The sequence below is a fragment of the Aplidium turbinatum genome, chromosome 3 (assembly GCF_918807975.1).
Source record: "Aplidium turbinatum chromosome 3, kaAplTurb1.1, whole genome shotgun sequence".
Lineage (NCBI taxonomy): Eukaryota > Metazoa > Chordata > Ascidiacea > Aplousobranchia > Polyclinidae > Aplidium > Aplidium turbinatum.
The window spans coordinates 17975024-18001465 of NC_137474.1; the positions used below are offsets into that span (position 1 = coordinate 17975024).

At 37.9% G+C, this 26442-nt stretch overlaps 1 protein-coding gene across 2 annotated transcripts in view; it reads left to right on the forward strand.

Annotated features, from left to right (window-relative positions):
• LOC145767040 (drebrin-like protein B) overlaps positions 1-25818 on the forward strand; it is a 56582-nt gene extending 30764 nt beyond the window's left edge. The window contains exons 4-14 of one of the 2 annotated variants that reach the window (XM_082578774.1): positions 503-577; positions 4803-4940; positions 7119-7196; positions 7531-7622; positions 12737-12857; positions 21437-21505; positions 22620-22714; positions 22842-23056; positions 23165-23200; positions 23885-23962; positions 24614-25818. In XM_082578774.1, coding sequence (XP_082434900.1) covers positions 503-577; positions 4803-4940; positions 7119-7196; positions 7531-7622; positions 12737-12857; positions 21437-21505; positions 22620-22714; positions 22842-23056; positions 23165-23200; positions 23885-23962; positions 24614-24753 — 1137 coding nt within the window. In that variant the 3' untranslated portion in view covers positions 24754-25818. The remainder of the gene's footprint in view (positions 1-502; positions 578-4802; positions 4941-7118; positions 7197-7530; positions 7623-12736; positions 12858-21436; positions 21506-22619; positions 22715-22841; positions 23057-23164; positions 23201-23884; positions 23963-24613) is intronic. The other variant, XM_082578775.1, reaches the window with a different exon arrangement.
• The last annotated feature ends 624 nt before the right edge of the window (positions 25819-26442 follow it).

Genomic DNA, 26442 nt, shown 5'->3' on the forward strand with positions numbered 1-26442 from the left:
CACAGTGTGTGCGCCTATTTGACCGGCACCTAACTGTCTGCGCCTAAAAGACGTGGACCCTTTGACAGCGAATCTAAACCTAATCGGGATTCTTCGAAAACAAAATAGTGTAACTGACCACATGTGCTGTTTCTGAAGCAGCAAGGAACGAGATTAACTACGGGAAGCTATACTTACACTTTGAGTTTGCCAAACGTTTCTGATTAGTAATAGTTCACTGCAAACGTGTCCGTTAAGATTAAAAAGCAACAAATGAATTTTGTTCAGTAGAAAAAAAAATCAATCGACGGCTATATAATAAAAAAAGTCATTAAATATTATTTCCTCGGTTTTCTTTACAAGATGATGTTTATATCGTTTTTCGCCTCGGGTTTGCCTTTTAAGTAAAAAGGGTACATGATTTTGTCACAACATTTTTAAGGGTGCACCATAACAAAAAAGGTTCAAGAGCACTGGAGTAGACAGCTTAAAGGTTGAACCTTGTGTTTCTTTGTTTTGTTAGCAAGGAGAGGGTGTTCCTGCCACACGCAAGGGAGCCTGTGCCAACCATGTCAAAGATATCAACCGATTCTTCAAGGTTGGTTTCCAATTCATTTCATAGATTTAACAAGTTGTTCAAAATAACTCTTTGCAAACATTAGTTGACTAACAACTTGAATTTCAAATGTGAAAAATAATATTGTGCAACTATTCTCTTTTGTTTTTCAAAAAAGTGTTCAAAATAGTGCTGTATTTGTATCTGTAGATTATTGTTATGGTACATTACTTACGGTACTGTCATTTACAAAAAATACACGCAAAAGCGGCCTAATCAGGTACATGCATTGCTCGTCACATTACCCACTGGCATTCAACACTGATTATGTATAATATATATCTATTTCTAAAACTATTTGCAGTTTTTTTCCTTTTGCAATAAGAAAACAAACAATATGTTTACAGCTGTGAACATGTTCTAGCTCAAGGTTTTGCTAAGAAATTGGCAGAGTGGCATTCTCGAAACTTGGCTAAACTTTACGTCAAACAAACCACGAGCACAACTTGTAACAGTTTCACCATAATTCCATACACACAGGGGGTTTCTGAATCGACAAGGCGAGCACTGAACCGAACAAGAGTTAATGTTGCTATGTGATATTATTTTATCACTATCCAAAGATTTACCTCCATTTCATTATAAATGTGGTGCTGGTGTGGTTTTCGAAATGCCTTTACTGCAGTATAATTATATTTGCCGGACTGAACGCAACATGAATGACCCTGTGGAAGAACATCACAGAGCTGTCAAAAATATGGAATATGAAAAGTCAGCTCTCTGTTTGCATATATATACTTAATTAATGAAAATCGCTAAACAAGCTTGACATAAAACAAAAATTATAAAATTTATACAAATTGTTTTAGAGGCATCACAGCAGAAGGTTGTTACATCAGTATTTCATCTAAAACAATACAATGTACTCAACCCTAACGATGGAAATCCGCTCCTCAAATCATATGAATCTGTATTATTTTGATGGGCAAGCTTCACGCATGTTTCAGAAAAATTTATCACGTTTTTGCAATTTCAGTATGTCTCAATTGGTTTTGTTTCATTGAACTGTTTCACCTGAACAAAATCGTTAAAAAATTTTGTGTTGGCCGACCAAAAGTAACCGTCAAAGTAATCATGCGTTTGTTTACAAATCCAAATAGGTTTGAATCGTGGCGACCTTTATACACAGGCCATGACAACGTGTAGCTTAAAATTTGACTGAAGGCCGACTTGTTAGCAGCCAAATCGCTAGCATAAGTTGATAGTTTGAGTAGTAGTTACGGTAATAAATATAGTCTTTGTGCACAGAAGTACAATATATCTTGTGTGATTTTGAGTTACTTTTGTGCTATGATTACACTAGCCGACAAAAAAAAAAAAAATTGTGGTGCCGGCGGTTTTTGAACTGATTTAGACTAACTTTGGGGCGCTGAATCCGAAAATGCAATTATTTTTTCTCCATCAGGTCAACTTTTTAAGTTACAGTAATTCCACTGCATGAGTGAACTTGTGCATAAGGGCCATTCCGTGTCGATTCACACAGTCAAGAGATTCAACCTTTCAATTTTCTTTAAATTTTACGCACCTTTTTACTATTCTATATGATGAACACTTGCAAAATTTGAGTGAAATATATTGAGAAACACGAGAGTTATGAACCATTTAGTTTGGGGGGGTCTGCTGAGGGGGCACAATTTTTTTATTTTTGGCCATGTTTGAGGCCTTATTACTGCTAAACTAAATTAGGTAACAACCCAATTTTTTTACAGGTGATAGTACTTCTGCCAAATATTGAAAAAACAACATCGTTCACTTTGTCACTCTAAAAAGTCAAAGGTCATAGACTCCCAAATTTGGCCGTTTCCAGCTCTCGGCTAAAATTTTCCAAAATTTGAAAAGCTCACCAAGACCCCATTTCTGATTGATTTGGGCTGAAATTTGGTGGAAATGTTGTTTACAAGATTCTCTATAAACTACAAACATTTTAGTACAAAATATTAAATAGTTTGGGAGATATTTTATATGAAACATGGGTCAAAATGGAAAAAAAGCTAAAAGTGGGGTCCTTTTAATATCCCGGTTACCCATGACCCCAGAGAAAATTTGCACTGAAATTTTATCCACATATTCACTAAGATATGACAAGTTCACCATGTAAAATTGATCCATGGTTCTCAATGTTTTATAGAAAGTATGCGTCAAAGTAAATCCAATTGTGGCAACCCTTCAAAAACAGGAACATGAAGTTCTTCACTGTGTACAAGTGTGTAGCACTGGCCTGATTGCTGAAGCTAGGTTTGGATATTGCAAGAAAGTCCTATTTTTCCTGTTTATGCCTTTTGTGTTTACTGCACAAAAACAGCAGTCGCTATTATGATATTTTAGCTCATGCCACACCATTAGACTTCTTTTGTTTCGTCCATTGACGTAAATGTTCTTTCAAAGTTTTGCAAACAATGTGGGGAGCCCAAGACTTATCTTGATCCCCAACTTCACTTTACAGTAAAGTAAGCAAGAAAACTTTAAAGTAAACAGTAGTAAAGGTGTGGACACACAACACCTTCAGACTCCACACCTTTACTTTACTGTAAAGTGAAGTTGGGGATCAAGATAAGTCTTGGGCTCCCCACATTGTTTGCAAAACTTTGAAAGAACATTTACGTCAATGGACGAAACAAAAGAAGTCTAATGGTGTGGCATGAGCTAAAATATCATAATAGCGACTGCTGTTTTTGTGCAGTAAACACAAAAGGCATAAACAGGAAAAATAGGACTTTCTTGCAATATCCAAACCTAGCTTCAGCAATCAGGCCAGTGCTACACACTTGTACACAGTGAAGAACTTCATGTTCCTGTTTTTGAAGGGTTGCCACAATTGGATTTACTTTGACGCATACTTTCTATAAAACATTGAGAACCATGGATCAATTTTACATGGTAGACTTGTCATATCTTAGTGAATATGTGGATAAAATTTCAGTGCAAATTTTCTCTGGGGTCATGGGTAACCGGGATATTAAAAGGACCCCACTTTTAGCTTTTTTTCCATTTTGACCCATGTTTCATATAAAATATCTCCCAAACTATTTAATATTTTGTACTAAAATGTTTGTAGTTCATAGAGAATCCTGTAAACAACATTTCCACCAAATTTCAGCCCAAATCAATCAGAAATGGGGTCTTGGTGAGCTTTTCAAATTTTGGAAAATTTTAGCCGAGAGCTGGAAACGGCCAAATTTGGGAGTCTATGACCTTTGACCTTTTAAAGTGACAAAGTGAACGATGTTGTTTTTTCAATATTTGGCAGAAGTACTATCACATGTAAACAAATTGGGTTGTTACCTAATTCAGTTTAGCAGTAATAGGGTCTCAAACATGGCCAAAAATAAAAAAATTGTGCCCCCTCAGCAGACCCCCCAAACTAAATGGTTCATAACTCTCGTGTTTCTAAATATATTTCACTTAAATTTTGCAAGTGTTCAGCATATAGAATAGTAAAAAGGTGTGTAAAATTTAAAGAAAATCGAAAGGTTGAATCTCTTGACTGCGTGAATCGACACGGAATGGCCCTTATGCACAAGCTCACTCATGCAGTGGAATCACTGTAACTTAAAAAGTTGACCTGATGGAGAAAAACTGATTGCATTTTCGGATTCAGCGCCCCAAAGTTAGTCTAAATCAGTTCAAAAACCGCCGGCACCAAAAATTGTGTCGGCCAGTGTTATATACCATTTAAATAACGGACTAGATTTGGCACTTGTGCTTGAAATCCAAAAACCGTCTGTCAACACTGGTTATTGGGAAAGATTTGTCATTTTTTAACCTAAAATTAAGAGTTTTGCAGTGTTTTGAGATTCAGTGATCACTCTTTGGCAATTTGAATTCTTAAAGCTATCATTTCAAAGGGATATAATAAAGTAAATTTAGCTATTATCAGTTCAAAATCGAAATTACATCGGCCTTCAGTCAGGCCTCCAGTTCGCACGTTGTCAAGGCCTGTGTAATGTTTATGTAGATTGCTATAGTTTGAATTAACTTTTTATCTTGCCTTCACCCGCACTATAATAGGTATATTATGTATTTTCTAAATTTTATATTGTACATTATTTGCTCTAAAGATGCGCACTGTTGTGATCAGGGAAACGTCAGTGAAGCAATAAAAAGAACTTGTATGAACCTTCCTTTGCTTTCTCATTTATCAGATAAATGTTGTAATTATTGCTAGAAAAGCTATGATAGAGTTGTTGGCATTGTTTTTAATGACCAGGGGAGCCACGTCACGATATACGCAAGAAACGAGGATGACGTCACTCCTGACGAAATAATGCGACAAGTGATGAAGACGACATCTAACTTCTCCTTTGTCGCTCCCAGAGAAACCCAGTCTTCTCAACCCGCACCTGTGGTAAGTATATATAAATTAAAAATAAATTTACAATAAAAATTAATGAAACAAGTAATGTATTATTATTAATAATATGTATTGTAATTAGTTGAATTACATTAAAATGATGTAAAATAACATTTTTTTGCTTTAATTTTTAAGTTCTTATGCACAGACATCAAGCTTTTAGAATTCAAGCGATAAGAAACTTCTTCAAAGCTTTTGGCTCTGAGAAGCCAGCTTGAACATACTGTATACAATATGCCGCTTTATCATCAATGAAGTTCATTCCACTTTGTGGAATTGTTTACTTGCATTGGTTAAATTTCGTGTATATAAGAATAGTGTAAAATTACTCTTTGATTTCATTTTATCTGTATAATATCTTTTGTGTGTCTTGGATGAAGCCAAAGATTGGCTGCTTTTTTGTAGCGGTTAAAGATTGCTATCTTGGGCTGAATCTTGTTTGCAGAAGCTCAGATATAAACAAAATTTGAATCATCCATGTTTAATCTTTATAAAGATGTTTGCTGGTAACAAAATTAAATATGCCTTTCTTGACACTTCACTTCTGAAATCTTAAATTGGTTTTGTAATAAAAAAGCTATGCGGAGTGCGCACGGCCTAGCTATACATTATACAGCGAGCAATGGCACAAAGCATTATAATTATGCATTTTTGATATTTACAACATAGCCTACATTGAAATTTGCAAAACATATCTCTGTTTGTTTATTTTATTTTATTTTTTTATATATAATATATATTAGAGAAAATATTTGCAAACACGTCAAAACTCATATTTTTAAAACTTTTTTTCTAGAGTCAAACTCCCTATGTATTTGGTAGTCGTCTTCGGTAGCTATGCATTAAAGAAATGCATGGTTTATTTTGAATTTTTTTTAGTTTTTACAATTAACAGCGTAATAGGCTATGTTATATAATCAAGAGTTATGTTTTGATTGGTATTGCCGGCAGGTGTAATCTGTCGCTTGATCTCTTTGCCTTGTCGACATTATGTTGATTAACCCTGCATTGGTGGATTTACAAGAAAATTTACTGTTTAGTTTAATCTTCAGTATTTCTGTGAACAGCAATGTGTTTGTGTGGTGCATTATTATTTTTGATGGATCAATGATTCGGTTCATTTTATGCACGTTACGCTTAAGTGGTTCCATGATATATTTATTCACTTTGTTTGTCGCATCATTCGTTAATTTTTATGCAGCTACGTGTATTTGAAGTTTCAGTGGAATTCCTAATGTTGTTTTCATCTTTTTCTCGTGTTGTCGCTATATGTCAGGGCATCCGTTGGTTAGCCACTGCCTGGTGTCGTCATCGATGGAAACTAGGCCTTCCATACCATGAGGTGTTCTGTATAGCGGGCAATCCTTGATAATGTGGGCTGCCGTCTGCATTTCACCACACTCACAAGCAGCACTCTCTGCCAAGCCCCAGCGCAACATGTCTGCACCATAGCGTCCAACCCCAGTGAGCAAACGGTTACGCCTTGATGAGGCAAGTCTAGAGAGGCCATGGCCCAGCTGGTTCTCGGGCGAGGATCTGAATACTTGGCGAAGTGGGGATGTGCTGCTTGACCATTGTTCACACCATGCCACGTGGCACCACTGTTTGCTAGGGCTTCCACCAGAGGCTGCCAGAAGGTCTTGTGCAGCGCGTACAAATGGCTTTCTTGATTTTAACCGCTGCTTTGGTGGATATCTCAGCGTGGTTGCGTGTAGCAGATGGCCGGGGTTTAGGGCTTTACGGCTCAGGGAAAGAACAGTACATTGGCGCTGTAGTGCAGCTGGCTCAATGTTTGCGGGTTAGGGTCTTGTTTTCATATAACTATACAACGAAACAAAGACCAGAGCTTGGCGAATCACTTTTCTTGAACAACTTTCTATAATCCAATTATTGTTACATCTTACAAGTTGGTCTATGCTCTATGGCCTCCTTTAGCTCTTAACATATCCCTTAAGCCTTAATTCTTTTTCTGCCACCTCGTTTTCACTCCACTCATTGCTCTCACCAGTAGCTCATCACTCACCACCAGTAAATACCACATTCTGCACCATAACACAATGCACATGTCTATATTGCATTTTTGACTGTGCAGACCTACCGGTATCTTTTTTGTTTTTTGCGGAGTTTTGCGCTTTTATTTCTACATTTTTGATAATCGATTTTTTGAAACAGGGATCAGTTTACAAGAAGACAAACCCTGAACAGGAGATCAAGGCGTCCAAGAACACAAACTTTTGGTCGAAAGTGCAGGTTACCCGCTACACTAATTGTATCTTTGTTGTTTAGATAAATTCTTCTTGCAGCAAGTTTATCAAGACTCAAGAGTCTTCCATTCAAACTGATATAATTTGAACATAATTATTTTCTTACACGGTATACGTTGCTATGTTGTGAACATGAAAGATCAGCATAGAGTAACTTCTTGCACAGTTTGCAATTCCGTTCACCTTGCTTCATTTCCTCCGACCAATTTTTGGTTGCACAGAAAACAATCATGTGTGCTTGCTGTGCATTGTGTAATGGATGGAATGTTCTTGCTTTACCTTGTTAATGTTTTCGTGTGAGACAACAATGTTGTTGTTAGAAAGAGGAAGAGTCTCGGAAAGTGGAGGAAAAGCAAAGAGAGATGGAAAAACGTAAGCAAGAAGTCTTTGAGACAAAAGAACGGGAGGCGAAGTAAGTGGGAACGTTAGTGTTTTCTGCACATGCATTTTACTCAATCCTAGGCTTTTTCCATGACGTTTTTTGATTGCATAAAATATTTTACTATATCATACAAAGTTCTTTCGTTTTGATATATTGGTTCACACAAAAATTTTAGTTTTCTTAGTTTTGTGCCAGATCATTACAATCCCCCAACCATTTACAATAAAAATACTTTATCAAATACCTTGCCCATATGAGGCGTTTGTTGGAATTTTTCAATATTTTCAATATTTTTGATGTACTGCACGTTTACAGTTCTACAATAGTAGGGTCAATATGCTGAACAACCCGAAAAAAATTGCAAGAAAACGTTTTTTGGTGTTTTCCAATAGTTTTCGGTTCAGAGAACAACATATCAAAAGTTTTCCAAAATTCGAGCGTCACAAAGGGTCTAAATATTACGTAATTCAAGATGGCCGCCATTTTACCGAAATACTCGTATATAGGTATCAAATCCAAAAAAACACTGATTCTTAACCAATAAAAATGGCAAATTTAACTATAAACTGCATTACCCCAGTAATCTTAACAGTTAACACCAGAGGTTCCCAACCTTTTTTACACCGTGGCCCCTTTTGAAAATTTTGAAAAATCAATGGCCCCTCTATTTTATCAACCTTTTGAAAAAATTAAGAAACGTCATTTTAATTAAAAAACTTGTTTATACAGAAACCGGTACTTACTGTAGAATGATAAAATGATATAAATACAACACACAATAAACATGATAATACATTAATTAGTTATTACATATGCAGTTAATGTGATGGTTGAGCTTGTTTTTGCTGAGGCATTGTCTTAATTTCTGGTTTGGCGGTGGAAAGAGCAGGCCGCATGTCATATTGAATATCCTTGTTGAAAACCCACAGATTTGGGCAAAATGTACTAGTATTTTTATTAAATTTTAATTTATTTTTTTTGTTATGTAGTGTTGAAGTGGACTTAGAGATAATAAATTAAAAAAATTATTATTTTGCAAATGTTTCTAAGGCCCCCTTGAAATAGGCGCATGGCCTCCAGGTTAGGAACCCCTGGTTAACACAGTACTCTAACGTTCACTTTTGACGTCATCTAATACATCATCATGACGTTTTCACCTATTTAGGCTACACGAATATATACAAATTTAAAGTATTTGGAGATATAGTAAAAAAATACGTGTGCGAAAGATTGACTTACAGAAAACTTAATCAGTGTGCCTCATCTCTGATGACATCAATATGCCAATGTCTTCATTCATATGTTGTTTATTCACACTTTTCCATCACTAAATACGTTCAAAAAAGACTTTGATATACCAGAATTCACGAAACTGTTTTATCAGGTGTGAGTTATAAATCAGTCATCAGTATCTTTTAGAATGGGTGCATTGTTAATATTTGCACAGTTGTCGTCCTGGTAAGGACCACATGCCCTTGTACACTCAAGTTTATACTTCTTATAATCGCACCTGAGTGTACTGCACCCAGTTGAACAATTACAGTTAACCATTTTTAGTAGAGCGTCAGGAGCAGGGTTTTTGTCCTTCATCACTGGTAATAGCTTATCCCCTTGAATTTTCCAAGCCCATTTTTCAGCGTCCATGTGAGTACTTAGGCCCATCCATGCCATCACTTGCAAGTGGCAGCGTAATGAATGGTACTTCAATGCATATTCTGTTGGCGGCAACTGCTCAGGCGTAACAAATATGCCTGATGTCACAACTTTTTTGCAAAGATAGCCATCACGTAATAATGCGAGCGAGTCAGATGTTGTCCCATTAAATAGTGATACTAAAGCCTTACATTCAGCACTTTCTACACCTTGTTCAGAGTGTAGTGCACAAAAAACATTTGAGCATGATCGCAATACAGAGTCTCCCTTGATAACTTTTTGAAACACTGATTTTTTTCCAACACCAAAATCGGAAGTGCAGATCTTTACAGTCTACATCACCATAGTAGAGAAGCAGAATAAGGAGATCTGTATCCTCTCCAATGAGCGTGGTGTTTCTCAGTTTACATGAATCCACCGTTGCTCGTACTATGTCTACATCTGCATCCCCTTCTGCTTTCACAACATAACAGTCACACTATTTTAGTCAAGTTGATATCATATCAACGAGTGACTGCTTGTTGGTATCATTTGACAGGAAGTCTTGCTTCACCCAACAAATTTGGTAGATTCGGTCACATTGAATTTCTAGCAGCAGATGTCTTCCGTCTTTGGTGTGCGTTATCCTTTGTACTGGGCCCTCCATAACTATCGCAAACGACAGTTGCTTTACCATACAACCCAGTTGTGAAAGATACGTAAGCATCCACAATTGAACTATATGTGCATCCTTCTGTCCATTTCAGTCGATGTAAAGAGAGGACCCCCATCTAGGACGTAGTGCTCTGTCTTTGATGCAGTCCGAAGAACAGCACTTTCCACAGAAGCGGCATAGTTCCGTATTGCTTCCAGCAGGGCAGGTTTGCCTGGCTTGCGTAATAGATTTTGAGCTTCAAACAAAGATGGTGAATATGGGCAGAGTTCGTACTGCATCACTTCATCCAAGCATAGGGCTCCAGACTGCGACGCAACCATAAACCTCTGAAACAGGAGTGATGGTTCTATCAATCGCTCATCTGCAATCTTGATTGCCTTTGCTGGTGCCAATGTTTTCACCTTTGTGTTCCGTCTATGTGAATACGAAAATATCAACTAGCCATCCATTTTGGCAACAATTTCCATACCAACAGCAAAAAGGTTGTGTACATTCACGTCAGCGCCAGATTTCATCCCAGTAATGATATTGCGCAGTGTGATCTCATCTTTAAATGGGCTATAGAGTTCGAGTGTAGTAGCCAGTTTAGTCCGTTCTACTGTGTCCCTTGAAATTCTTGCTGAAGTTTCCTCTTTGGCTGTTCACTGCTTGTATATCTCATATCACAAAACTCTTGCATAGCACAGTACGCAGATGATACAGGAGACGACATCGTCCAGATGGTCCGCTGATGTTCCGTCATTCCACTGCCTCGTGTAAGCCTCCCAGTACTTTTCAGTGATCTCGTTAGCGTCTGTTCGATCACCAAGTCGCAACCTAGTCCAGCCCACAATTTGTCACTTCGCCGAATGACATGGTATCCTTGCATGAACATCTGAAACACATCAAGGTGTTCAATCTCTAAGACAGTAATCATTTGGAGATATAGGTAAGCTGACTTCAGATAATTTGGGTGACCCGCGGCAGCAAATACTGGCAGAGAGTCGGATATGGTATGGAGATGCATTTCCCATGATCCAGTGCGATCGGCCTCGATAAGTTCTCGGACAATTCCCAACATGGCAAATCTCAAGAAGGCAAATCTCAAACTCTGGGTCACATTCAATAATCTCTGAGACAATTTGGTTGGTGAGACACTATGGTCTACTAGGAGATGTCCTCGAAGCGCACGCTGCACAGCCTTTCCCTTCATCATGTGTACCACAGCATTCTCGCCATAGATTGTTTTTAGGACTTCCTTCAGTGCACTTCCCTCCATCAATGTCCTGATGGTACCCAACAGATTCATGAGTGTATGGAAACTACCAAGTAACAAGACAATTTCTTTTAGTGGACTTGAGTCTTCAACTCCGTTAACAATTTCAGAAGCCTTCCAAAATAATGGCTGATCAAAAGTTATAACAGGTGGAATATTGTGTCTTGTTGCGAACTTACAGGTGAAGTCAAGTGTGGCTAGAATACATGTTTTGTCACCGGGGTACATATCGATCATTGGTAGGAAGAGAACAGATGATTGACCTGGATGTTCACGCCTATTGTACATTGTGTTGATCATTCCAATAGCTAATCTTCTATAGCATTATATAATTTCACGTTTGCACAGTGTAGCTACCTGTCTTGTTCAACTTCACTAAATTACAAGTTTTGTTCCATATTTTAGTGTCTCAGACCTCTAAAAAGAAGTTTTTTGGAAATATTTCTATTTCTGAAGAAGATAGATAAGACTTTACTCTTACAACAGATAGAAACTTTGCCCTTCTGTATCTTTTAAGACCAGTTTCACCTTTCTATCATAATTGGTTCACAAGTTACGGCAATTTTTTGAAATTTGACCTTTCTGTGACCTTTATCGGCCCCGAGCTCGACCAGTTTAGCGGGCAACACCCCCAAACCAGTTTTAGGCCATTTGCCAGGTTTTTGGAGGGGGATTTTTTTAGAAAAAAAAAATTTTCAGTCCACCCTAGTAATAATCGCTCAGTGAAACTGCTTGCTTAGAGGCGGCTATCTCTTACAGGCAGCATGACATAATAATGACGTCATAATATTAATTGTAACACAAGCAAAATCTATCTATTTTCTATTATAATGGAAAAATAACAACACTAGACACTTATTTTATGAATTCATTGTCAACAAATTATGGATAAACAGCTATGTTGGTTCACAATTGACAGTCCAGAGAGATTTTTTACCTGCAATACGCCACTTTTTGTGACGTCATATTTCAGACTTTGTGATGCTCAAATCTTGGAAAACTTTTCATATGTTGTTCTATTGAGGTTAAGCCAAAGGAAAAATCAATAAAACGTTTTCTTGCAATTTTTTTCGGGTCAGCCCATATATTTCCTATTTTGACCCTACTACAATCTGCATGTTTACAGCAACAACTTGTATGTCACAACATAGTTAGTATAGCGCTGAGAAATAATTATGTGTGTTTTACTGTTTATATATAGCGCTCCATCCATCGCAGAAAAGCATTGTTCTCAGCGCTTTACAAAGCAGACAGTGTCAGTACAGATGTATAGAGGTGCAGTCTACATTATTACACTGAACCCTTTGTTGGATGCCAAGCATTGTTGCACTGAAACTATCTGCATTGTTCAGCACTGAGTGCATTGTCTTGGGACTTGATGCATTTTCTCTAGGTTCATGTTAGTGTTGTCCTCTTGTAATATCCGTTCTCCCTGCTGGCAACTTTGCATACGATTGAATTATAATGCATTTTGAAAAGATGCTTGTTGTCAACAATATTTTTAACCACGCACAAGAAATATTGCGTTGTAACTTAATTTCCTTGTTTGTGGCTTTGTCTGAACTGAATATTTGTTTTCAGGTCTGAAGAATACCGCAGCAAAATAGTGAAGGCCAGAGAGCAGGAAATAAGTGAAAAGTTGAAAGCTCAAAAACTGGCTGAAAGCCAGAACGAATTACGAGCGCAAGAGAAGAAAAAATGGGTGAGAAACTTTATGATCAACTTCGAAAGGGTGTCCTGCAAATTGCTAAACTTGCCAATGCTTCCACGATTTAATTGTCCCAACATTATGTTATAGTTATTAAGTTATTGCGGTCGCATTCACTTCTGCAAGGAAGCCAATCTGCAACTGACCAAATAGAATAGTTATGACAGCTCTGTCGATAACATAATGAACACTAAACTGCACAGATACTGTATAGTGTTTTGCGCTTTCATTTGATGCGATCGAGTTCAGCTACTTTTTAGATAAGGCTGTATGATATGAAGTAACAGCTGCCTGTTGTAACCGGTTAGAACTTAAAATGGAATTATGTCACCTATCAATCCAGTTTTCTAGCGCAATTAAGCAATTTTCTGATCAATTACAATAACATGCAATGACAGATTAAAATTAAATCTTTTTTTAACGGAATGTTTAGTTCAAGTAACTTGATGACGTCATCGGCGCAGAAAAGGCTTATCCAAAATTGTTAGAAAACCTGATGTGATAGAGAAAAACTTTTTTTTTTTTTGGATGCAGTGCCCTCAAATTACCCTAAAACCGTTTTCAAAGTGAAATCAACTCGAAAACAGTTTTTTTTTGTAGATCAGTGAATTCATTTTAGCCCAAAATTTTTGAAATTACATTTGTTATCATACATTACACGACAACAAAAAATTTCAATTGCATAAAAATGTGTAATTAAGTACATGCAATTACAATTGTAGTATTTGATCCAATTTTGGTGAGCAGTGAGCGCAGCAAGGTGTTTGAGTGAACATTTTCCCTGTTTTGTTAATTCAAGTGAAACAACAGGAGTATTTTCCTTTGATAACTGTTTGGTTTTTTCGATGTCTCAAGTGGTAGTAGTAGTCCAGTTTTAATCCGGTGATGTCCCTGTTACCGAGGATGGCCGGATTCAACTCAAAGTGCCGCAATCGCCTTCATACCTTGCCTCCACCTCAATCTGTTTAACGCATCCTCTCTTGTCAAGCCCACCTTGCTGCTTTCCTCCTCGACTTGCCTTTTCCACGTTTTCTTGGGTCTTCCTTGTTTTCTACGTCCCTCCACTTGTAACTCCAGCGTTCTTCTCAAAACATCATCTTCATCCCTTCTCAAAACATGCCCATACCACCTCACTCCATTCGCTTTCGTCAACTTATCAACATTCTCATTCAATCCAAGCAAGTACATAAGTTCTTCGGTATTCTTTTGTCCATCAGCGTCACACCATACATTGCTCTCACCACCCCTCCCTCAGTTCTTCTTAAAATCGCCAATTCGTTTTCCCGTAAGCACCATGTCTCACTTCCGTACAGCATTGCAGATCTCACACAACTAGTATAAATTCTTGCTCTCATTTTCAACGGAAATCTTCTACCACATAACCACTCTCGACACTCTCTGAATTTCACCCAACCAAACCTTACTCTTGCAGTCACTGCCGCTTCACAACCACCACTGGCATTCAATCTATCTCTTAGATAGCAAAAGACATTCACTGATTCAACAGGACCAACCATTCCTTCTTCAATCTTCTTGCATCTTTCACATTCAAAACCATCTCCGGATCTGCATGTCACTCTCTTCATCTTTGCACATCTTCCATGTACCCACTTCCTGCATGTCGCACACTTATCAGAATTTGCCATCACTCTTCTTCCACATACACCATTGGGTCAATTTTGCTCATTGTGATTTCCCCTTCCGTTCCACTTATTACAACCTTTGTCTTTTTGATGTTGAAACGCATCAAGTGTATCGTAAACAAGTTACTGTGGGTTGGTGGAGCGTAAGAGCGGCTGCTTTTGTTTGTTTTGTTTTTGTGGTGGTTACTGTTTGGTGTTTGGAGTTTGTTGTTACCAGTCGAGGCAAGTCGTTACCACCGAGATTACCACCTATTATCTCAGTGTTAATGGGCTAGCTGACTTACAAGCTTTTATTGCTCAAGTTTTCTTTAAAGTTGTAGTGCACCTGAAGTTAGATAACCGCATAGTTTTTTTCAGAGTGTCACAGTTTTCTCTATCTCTTACACGTATAGACCTTTGGAAAGATTGATGACGTAGTATATTGGAATATCAAACATTAAACAGCCAATTAAATGTCGAATAGTTCTCGTTTAGAGATTGTAGATTGCTTCCAGAAATCCTTGAGTGACCAAACAAATGGTTCAGCACTTACAGATAAACAAATCAAATTCTAAACAGCAACCTTCTTCGACTTCAAAATAGATATACGCTACTACTTACAACAGCAACTTTACAATCGGCAATAACTTCCACTTTTTCAAACTATTGAATATTGGCTAGAACTCTACAATTGTCTTCAACATACTTTTCATTACGACTTCTCAGCTTCTAATCCCCATCAAATCACGCATTTATTACACGTTTGCTTTGACCAGAAGCTTCCAAAAATTATGGGAATATTACATCACAAGAACTCATTCTTGTTATCAAGTCGAAGACGTTTCCAGAATCGCCCTAATGCAAAATCTTTTAGAAGCAAATTTCACTCAAATTAAAGGCTACTTAAGGAAAGTAATCGACAGTAACACCTCAACAGAATTACACTACCAAAGTAGCACACTTGTTCAAGAACCTATAATGTTTTTGAACATTTTGAGCATATTGAATATATAGCCTTTCCGTGGGGCTACGCATATTAAATTATTGATTGTGACACGGAGCATCCACATGGATAAAAGTTATGTTTTTAGTATATGAATTTTGTACTATGTATGTAGCTTACCGCACCGGCATATGAAACTATATTGAAATGAACTTGATTGATTACATTGCCACACTTAGTGCTTTGGTTTTCTAAGCGCTCTACAGTCTACATGTTGCCACATAATCTTTTTATGCCTTAGATTCTTTGAATAATTGTTTAAGTGTTTACACAAATACAGGCCACAGGGTCATCAATAATTAACGTTACAACTTCAAACAACTGTATTTAACAAATAGTAGACAATTTTTGAGTAATAAACGTATAATATTATTGTCAAATAAATAACTGCAGACAGTGCACACCGTTTCGACTTTCCGGTTTCCTCAGTGCAGTAGGTATGGCCATGGAGGTATATAACTCCATGTGACATTTTCCTATTTGTTGTACGTAAGCACCAAAAATAGTACTACTGCCAACCTTGCCAAAGTGCTCAAACTGCAAGCAGTGAGCTTTGTGCAATGCATAGCAAGGTGCCTCCAGTAAAGTGCTCAATCGGCGTAAGCCAAGAGCGTCCATAACTGCAGACAGTGCACACCGTTTCGACCTTCCGGTCTCCTCAGTGCAGTAGGTACACTGGTATGGCCATGGAGGTATATAGTACCTCAATGTGACATTTTCCTATTTGTAGTATATTATTGTCAAATAAATAAATATTTAGGAAAAACAAGTTTTACTCAATGTGTCCGTCATTTGCGTCGATAACATGTCGGAGACGCTTCGAAAAGGACCTGCAAAAGTCACGAATAACTCTTTGAGTTATTTAGGTCCATTCTCTTTTAATATTAGCCTTCAGCGCTTCCAAACTTTGGTGGTGTTTAGTCGAAACCTTGCTCTCTAGATAAGACCAGTTCTCTTAGCTCCATGTGAAGGGGCAGAATCTTGTTGGAATGAACAATTGACCAATTACATTTTTTGAAGTGTTTCTTTTCCCAAGGCAACAATGAACCCTCAAGAATATCATTTCTATAGTTTCCTTTGTTCAATTTTACTGCTTGGTCCACAAAAATCAATGGACTCCTTCCTGATTGGTTGACTGCGGCCCACACCATCACTGATGCCGCCCCTTGTCTCCGAGTGACTACCCGGGGTTCCACGTCACCATCTCTTGACCAAACACGATCATTCTGACTGTTAAAATGGTGCTGGACATCAAATTTCTTCTCATCGCTGAACACAAGGTTTGGCAGCGTGCCTCCTCCTTCAATGCGTGAGAGCAAAATTCTGGCTATGGAGAGACGTTTCTCGATGGTATTGGCATTTAGCAACTGTTTCTTCATGTGTTTGAATGGGCTCATCTTTAAATCCTTCTTGAGAACTGTGAACATGGTTCCATAGGCCACGTTCGCCAGTTTTTGAATTGGATCTCTTGTAACGTTAATTATAATTAATTGATGACCCTCATATGGAATGCATTTAAATGTTTGAACTGAAACATATACTACTCACGAAGTGTGGATGTTGTCGACTCATCGTCTATTGTCAAACAACCGTCAGGACAACAGTCGCGCTGTGTCAATACGACCAAAAATGGAATTATTTCTGTTTAAGGAACGTAGTCAGTAGTAGTCCAGTTTTAATCCGGTGATGTCCCCGTTACCGAGGGTGGCCGGATTCACGTCCTATTGACTCCAGTCAAATGGAAACATATACTCAATTTATTTTACAACTTTTGTATATCGTGGTACGATGTTAAAAACTTTATGATGGAATTAGGATTGAAGATTATCTTCCATCTTATCAATCAAATCTTCCAATCAAATCTGTTAGTGCACAGTAAGTTAAACTACTCAGATAATTTTATGATGTTGCGACCTTGCCATCTTTTAAACTGATCATACCAGGGTTGTAAAAAACCCGGATTTTTATAATAAAACCCAGCTCGCTCGGGTTTTCATGGGCAAAAATAGGTTTTATCACAGAAAAATAGACGAACAATTTTTTTCCGGAATTTGTTTGACTATCGTTTATCAAATTTTGGTAGAGAGGTGACTTTCTTTAACCATAGACACTAGACAGATAAAACCAAGCAACCACACGACATTTACCATCATATTAGACTAGAGTGAACATAAAACTGTAAACTACGAACGTTTTAGGCCATACTCAAGTTAGCCCTTTTCAAGTAACGGAAATAACTGATTTTACACTCGACATATTATTTATCCGATGTGCATTCTTGTGAAAAATCATGCTCCTAGGCCAGGGGTCACCAAACTTTTTTCTCTGATGGCCGGATTGCTGCGAGATTAACAGCTGCGGGCCGGATGCAAATTGCGAAAAGATGTCAACTATTTAGAATCTCCATTGACTTGAATTGAGCACAATAAATAACAAAGTCAGCAGTGGAATATCAAAGTTGTGATGAAAATCGAAATGTTGCTGGAAAAGTTATCTCCTGCTGTGATACACTACAGGGCATCATGCTTTAGAAAAAACATTACATATTTCCAAATTTGGCCTAGGCTGTCCCCATTTGTGGTGGCCTAATGATAAAAACAGAACACCAACATGTAGGCTGCCTGGTGGAAAAATGTACAAATTATTTCCGCAGCACGTGGCGGGCAGGTTCCGGCCCGCGGGCCGTAGTTTGGTGACCCCTGTCCTAGGCTGTTAGTTGCTGGTTGCCAAGCCTGCTCAATCTAACAAGAATTTGATTCAACGCTATACATAACTTTTTTTCTATTTTCGCAATGGTGGCAACAAAACTAATGCTCGAAAAGATAACAATCTCGATAATCACCCAAACTTTGCAGTGTTTATTTGATTAGTTGTTGAAAATAAAAGTTTTGAGAAAAAGCTTTGTTCTGTCACAGGGGTTGCCACAAATTTTTTTCTTGGACAATTTTGAAGTTTTTTCAGATTGGAGAAGAATACTTCATCTGGCAACAGTATTTTGTAGATCTAGCCAGTAGCTATGTCCTTTTTAAAAATACTCGGGCACTAGCTACCCACTACAACCCTGGATCATACTGTTTCGGTATCATTCTGATTGTCGTTTCATCACGTTTTGTCGTTTCTATTTATTTCTAGACATTGGCTATGTTTGGCATATATTGTTTATATTGTATATATTGTTTGACGTTATGTTGGTCACAAATTAAAACTGAACTGCGCTGAACTGGAATAAAAAATTTTGAACTACGACACTAAGATAAAGCAAACTTTGTGCCTCACGTTTCCTTATGCAATATGCATCATGTATGGACAAAATAATTTTTGTTAAATGAGATCGATTCTTCACTTTTTCTGCAGTCCTGCCAAGATCTGGACGTTTTATGCAAAACAGTGAACGTTTGTTTGTACTTTCATATGCATAAGTGCATCCAGGAATGCAGAAATTTTGCATAGTCTGTTTCTCTAAAAGTACAGCAACCAGGCTACTGGAAAAAAGGTACCCTTGTTAACTGGTTGTAACGCTTTTGTCTAAATGACTTAGACTAGGAGGTGGGGTTAATTTTATTTTCAACTTTTGCCCTGGTTTTAAGATACAACAGTACATTCCAAGATCTTTAGAAAAAAAATTTGAAATTTCCGCCCAAGTCCAGTAAATTTTTGCAAACAAAAGCCAAAGACGTTAAGTCAGTTATCATATCAAAACAAGCTAAAAGCGACTTTATGTTTTGAAAAGTAGTTTTGTTCAATTTACGGCGGCTCAACTACAACCAGCTTTATGCAAGCTGTTTGCATTAATGTCATGCGCACAAATCGAAATGACCACTTTCCAGTATTTTACGATGAAACCAAGATCAGAAAAATGCTTACGGCAGCCTTGCAACATATTTAATGGGGACGTGGAGTTCCCTTCCGTATGCATTATGCAAGCCCCCTCCCCCTCCTAAAAAGATTTTTAATTAAAAAAAATCATCTCGAATGCAAAAGTATGCGCTGGGTAATCCATGTCAACGCTTCTGGGTGCCATTATTGAACATCTCCGTCGTTTCACGAGCATTTATATTGGACAAAACACCTTTTCCAAGAAAGCGAGAGCGTAAGTATTATTTCTTCTGTAAACTCCAACAATGAAGAGTCCAATTCCAAAACCACTTAGGCGCCACTTTTACCAAAATTGAGTTTAGAGTGTCATTAGGTAGAGTATTACCATAGGTACCTACTATCAAATGCTTTCTTTCCAAAATCTTTTCTATCTGCTTCAAATTCGACACTAAAAATTGCGTTTGTTTCCAAAACCACTTACGCGACATCACACTTTGTTTCCAAAACCATTTGTATCCACAATTAACCAATCATATTAAGCCATTGTATCACGTGACATATCGCTGATTGTTTTGTCATCGTTTCGTGATAAGCAGAAGTGTTGCCATTTGGCAAATTTCGCTACCAAATTTGAGAAATTTGGCAGAATTTTACGTTGTTTGGCAGTAAAATTTTGAGTTGGCAGAATTTTGGCAAACATTTTTGGTGAGTTGGCAGTCAGTCTCTTTTCAGTTTGGCAAAATTTGAAATGTGTTTGGTAGTTTGAAGCATCTACTATCTGGCAACACTGATAAGCAGTGTTGTAGGCTTGCAGCCTACTGTTCAGTTACCAATCGTGCTTAGTAGCCTATTTGAGCTTAATAGCTGTGTTTTTTTGCTTTGTTTGAAATGGATTTGGATTGTGGTGATGAATTAGTGGTGGTCAGCTTGGAAAAATGGTTTCAAAAATTGGTTTCTTTCATTCTGGCAATTTTTATTCTCCAGTTTATTTCCAAAACCACTTATATCCACATTTCTAATTTTATAAATAGGCGATTCTAAGCCCTCCAATATTCGTTAGATCTGGGCAAACGTCATGTCTCAATTCAGTAGGTAGTTATACATCGTTAGAAATCAAAAGCGCATTACATTTACCAAGCGAAACTGTCATAAACGTTTTTCGTGGTTTTCTCAAAATCACCGAAAGTGGATGTAAGTGGTTTTGGAAATAAACTCTTCAAATATAGCATACATTTACGGGTTTTGCTGATTTACAATGATCATTCCAAATATGATCTACAATGCAAAACCGATGGATGCTGCCTAAGCTGTAAAATGTCGAGTTTTTGTAGCAGTATTGGCACATTTTTTATTTAAAATTGCCAAAAACGCTGCACGAACTAAATATGATCATGGGTGGGCCCCTAAACTGAGATATCGGCCCACTAACCGGGGTTTTGGAAGCGGTAAATAGAGCCTTGTGTGATTTAAGCTATTGAATATCGAGCTTCTGCAGCAATATTTACAGCATTTTTTCATTCAAAATAGACAAAAAACATTAAACATAAAACTGAAATGAGTGGACACCGAAACAGCCGTGTCCATTCCAAAGGGTACGAGAGACGGCTAATACGACCCTGCTACCCAAGACCACTCTTGAACAATAACGTGTTTGCACTACACAATCACAACAACGCTTAAAAAAATCAACATTTTTTGAAAGGGAAGTGGGGGCATGGCTCAATGGCCCTATATACTGTACGTGTACACTATTAAAATAATAAAAATTAAAAATTACCAGTTGTGGAGGTTCGTTTAGGCTAGTCCCATAACAAAATGGCTAGTCCCACAACAATATAGAAAAAAAAAATAGAAAATTTTCATTTAATTTGTGGACATGGTGGCCAATTAAAACCAACCAACAAAAACTATTCCATGGGTTCCAAAAATCCCCTTAAGCCATCTATGGTGTAACGATACGCGTAGTTCGTCGTACCCAGAAAGCAAATCAGCTGTTTTTTACATTGATTCAACGTCTGCAGACGTTGAATCAATGTAAAAACACAGAGTTGATTTGCTGTTTGGGTAAAGACTCACTTTGTGTTTACTTTTTACCAAAACTGCTTGTTCTGGAATCGAATTGTTTATTACAGGAAGAGCAAGAAGCAGAGAAGCAATCCGAAGTTGGGAAGCAACGAGATGCCTCCAACAGGAAAGCTCAGGTGAGTGGCTGACCAACCAGTAACGTCATCGTATACCACCAACCATGCACAGGAGGTGGGAAGAACCTCAAAGTATTCAGTTGTTTTCTATTCAATTGATTGATATTTTGTTATAAAGCTTGATTTCATAAAATGCAATATGACCATAGGTGTCGATTTTTTCTTAGAAGAGAGGAATTCTGAGTGGGCGAGAGTTTTCAAACATTTCATTGTATGTAGTATGTTCGCAAATTTGCAATAGTTAGTCTTTCTCACAAAGACTGCGTTTAGCATCGCTGCAGCAATTAAGCTTTAATAGGTTTGACGTTTACTTTTGCGCCTTTGACTTTGCTTCATGTTTAACTTTCGCGCGGTGTCCCAATTATACCCAGCAACAAGTTTGTGAGGAAAGATTTGTAAAAAGCGATTGTTTCAGTACGTCTTTAGCTTGTATCGGTTATTTTATTGTCATGTTCATTATGATGTCATATTCATATTCCCTCACGCTAACCCGAAACTGAAGTTTGATTGTGACGTAACGAAAGTGAGACCATTCGGAGAAAAGATCAAACGTGGCTTTCTCTCACTAGGAATTACCAGCGTGTGGCAGTTGCCGTAGCAACAACAATGCAGTGAGTAACGTCTTTTTTTCAACACAACGTTGTTGCAGAATTGCTTTGTTCTGTCGGATACCTAGGGAGAGACATAGCGTAAAACAAGAAGTTGCGCTGCAGTTGGTTGGATAATCCGGCGTTTAACAAAAACGAAAATAACTGTAACGAACACTTCATAAGTGTCATGAAAACAGGGTGGGCGAAACGTATTTTGCCCACCCTCGTTTTTGACGCCTATGAATATGACCATAAATATTGTTTCCAAAATTTACAAAGTGAATAGAGCAATATTTTCTGCAACACAATTCTATTTGTTTGGCATTCGCGGGTGAAGTGTATCAATATTATTTGGAGACTAAGACAATAGATTCACACACTAAACGGTTTCATACTACAACACACATTCGAAGCCAAGATACAGTGTTCTAACGGGGTCCGATTTCTGACTGGATCTAGGCTTTGGTGTTGCACATCATTCAGTCTGTTTCGTATGATCACAATTTTCCTCCCAACTTTTCCAGGAAGCAGAACAACTATTGTCACAACGTGAGAACAATCCTCGAGCGATGTGGGCACAGCAAGAGAAGCAACCCCCCCAAGTCCCTCCCCCTGCCAGGTTAGTGAGCATTCAGCGAAAACAGCTTATTTTCGTCGTCAGTTTTTTCTATAGTCTTGCCTGATTTGACGAAAAGTCGATATTGTTGCGTTGGTTAGTTTAGATGGCAATCTTTCATTGTTTACAGGAAACAACCAGGTGGTGAGCGCATGGTTCAACCAGTAGAACAACCACCAACAGTGCCAGAACCATCATACGAACCAGAATCGACTTACGAACCAGTTGCAGAACCATCTTACGAACCAGAACCATCTTATGAACCAGAATCTACATATGATACAGTTACTGAACCAGTGGACCAACTGGAACCAGCTGCTTGCCAGCTACCAGAAGATCAAGGAGGTTGGTGACAAAAACGGTTGCGGAAGATGAATGAAATGATGTTCTTTGGGCGCATAACATGTTTATTGTTTATATCGTTGATTGGTTAATCTTGTCTTCTTGTGGTAGGATATGGTGATGAGGATCAGCCGTATGAACTTGAAGGTAAGCTCTCATTAATGCATACGATGCCACGTTAATGGTTGGCTGGGTGAATTCCCGGCTCGAAAACGAATTTTTCAAGCTGATTTACACTTTTGGTGAAAATGTCGAGTCTCATACAAGTCAGCAGTTGTAAACTGAGCAAGCGGCAACTGATCTAGCAACATTTGAGCAAGTGGCTGAAGTTGGTTAATGGTAAAACTGAGCCAGCTTTCCCTTGCAATGTCAATGGATGTCAGCAAAATGAGTTTGACATGCGATGACCAAGCTAGTCTGACGTGAGCACGTAAGTCTCATTTGCTGACTTGGCAGTAGCTGAAATGAACTTGCGGAGTTGAAGCATTGTCGCATGCCGAGTTGTCCGATGACCGAAGATGTCAATGCGCTTAAACACCATCCAGTAGACAAATCGGTCCGTTTTTGCATTGATTGCAGTCATTTTGCAGTGTTTTTGCAGTCATTGAATTGATCCTAGAAAGAGCTGATTTTTTGGCTAGTAACAAAGTTTATAGAGCTTTGTACCGGAGGGATTGAGTTCCAAAAAGCAAAATCCGTCTGCAGACGTTGAATCAATGCAAAAATGACGGATTTCACTTTGTGGGGTGTTGCGACCACCAACAATCCAAGCGGTCGAGACAACTAACGTTTTGACATTTCAAATGTTCATTCACTGCTGATTTTTTCCAGACACCGAACGGCCACAGGAGCAATCGAGCGACGCCTCTGCAGGTCTTCGTGCCAGAGCTTTGTTCGACTACACAGCGGGTATAACTTCTCTTTTAAGAATTTAAGAATGATAGAGGTCACAAGATGTCCTCTTCAGACATAACAGTACTTTTACATCTAAACAGAAAGCAGTGGTTAAGTATTAAATTTATTAATAGGAAAAAAAAATTGCACAGTGCTTCTGACTAGCTCAACACTCAACAATAAACACTAGAATCTGAAAGGTCACTGCAAGCGGCATCGAACAGATCTCATGATAAGATATGTATAATAGGCAAGATGTGAAAAACTAATTTTAAAGTACACAGAGAAAACATGACGAGCCGCAAGTATTTAAGAATTGTGCGCAACGCTCGATTCCGTTTTTGTTGCTCATGAGACAGCAACTCAGTTGACACCCTCCCATTGTTGTAACCAGTCTGTTGTCTCAATGTTCGGCTTGTGAGTCTCGCATTTCCTTCAGGCCGAAACAGTTATGAAACTGTGATGCTGTACTCTACTATGAGGTTCAAAGGAATTCCATCGCTGACCTGTTGCATGGTTTCACATGTTCGTGATGCAACAAAACGAACTCACTGCCAACGTTATTGGCGATCATGACGTTTTTGAAGTCCTATCGTGGCTGCATTTCAAAGCTGCCTCATCCTATTGTTCATCATCTGGAGTTTTATTCGCATCTTGTTTTTTTAGACGACGACACCGAGATTTCGTTTGATCCTGATGACGTCATCACCAACATCGAGCAGGTCGACGAGGGCTGGTGGAGGGGGCAGGCCCCAAACGGAGCTTATGGGCTTTTTCCGGCCAATTTTGTCGAGCTGATAGAGTGAAAGTCCAGCGAGCACTTCATGTTGGTTGTTGGATTATATTCCCCAACTGTTACAATCATGCAAATGTATATCAATTTGATTTCTCTTGCCTTGTAATGTCTCATAAACGTTTTTTAACCTCATAAATGTACTCAGCTATTTTAGCGATATTTATGCCGAAGTACAACATACTTTTTTTTCAATTATTTTGGTTTCAAACAGAGTTTAGCACTTGAGAGAGTGTGTTCTGACACTTCAAATTACCCGACGTTTTAAAGTTTAATTTTGTAACCATGAGCAACAACGAGGCCGTTTCTCACCGCTCCGATACCTTGCAACCTTTATCCGTATGCACTTGCTACTTTGCTTTTTATGCAAGATTCTCTGAGACATTTTTGTATCTGCTAAAGTGTTTGATAAAAATGCAACAGTAGCTGCTTAAATTTTTAATGAGCATCATTTTTCACAGACCTAATATTTGTGATATTATATGTCTCAATCTTGTGGTTATGTTTTCTAAGTGATTGAAAAAAGATTTATTCTTGCTGCACGGCAATATGTTTTCAACAGTTTTGTGATTATCAGTGCAAAGTTTGTCATTTTTGTGTCGACATAATGCAGTTATCAGACGTGCAGTTATCAGACGTTCTATTCGGTTTTAAATGACACTGTTGTCTGAATTGGTCTCTATTGTATGTTGTGGCCACTGCTATGAAATCTATGCTTCGAAAAAATTCACTGTTCAATTTTGAAAAATATCGCCAAAGTGTGGCTTCGTTTGTCTTGCTTTTAGTTGTTTCAGTTTTGTGGTTTAAATTAAGGAATATTTCGAAAAGAAATACGCAATGCTAAAAATCTCCTTGTTTTACGACACTTTCCTAAACTGGCAACCACCACCTGGTGAACCCTCTTACAGTTCATTTAACGCATTCCAAGTTAAGCCGCATTCTTTGCTTGTTTGTCTGATGCACCCTCATCATAATTAACATATGGTATCTATACATTCCTATATCCTGTCTTCATGGTTATATTTTAGAAATCGTTCATGTATTCAGTTGCATAATTATATGGTTCTATACATTTCTATATCATGATTCATTCGAGGTGGTTTTGCCACAGTTGCTCGTAGTCACTTGGCGTAGTTTATTTCCGTAGTTGATAGAAATTGTTGAAACTTTAAAAATCCTCCAAATTCACATCTATTTAACTTGAGGCACAACCGGCAGTGTGAAGATGGTCCAGAGGCGAGTTTTTGTAGCAGGGAGTGATTAGCATAAGTGTTCGCATTTGTCATAGTTCATTTTTTTGCTTTCATCTTTCCCTTACTTCAGAAAGATGAAAATATACTATGCTGCTTAGGGTTATGACTAGGAAATTTTTTTTTGCCTGTAGCAGGAATCAATGAACATTTTGATATAATTAATTAAACTACCATTCAACGTTTTATAGGCAGAGAAAACTTTTTCTCGAACCGTAGAAAATTTCATTATCAGACACCGCTTCAATGCGTGATGGAAATCTACAGATAAATCTGCATCAGGCATTGCAGAGTGCAAAAAACAGTGTTGCGGAACGCGTTTTCAAATATTAAATTCTCATCAGTGCAACTACGTTTATGAACGCAATAAGTTTTCTCTGCCTATAAAACGTTGAATGGTAGTTTAATTAATTATTTCTGAAAGTTCCTTGGTTTCATATTATCTGAATTTT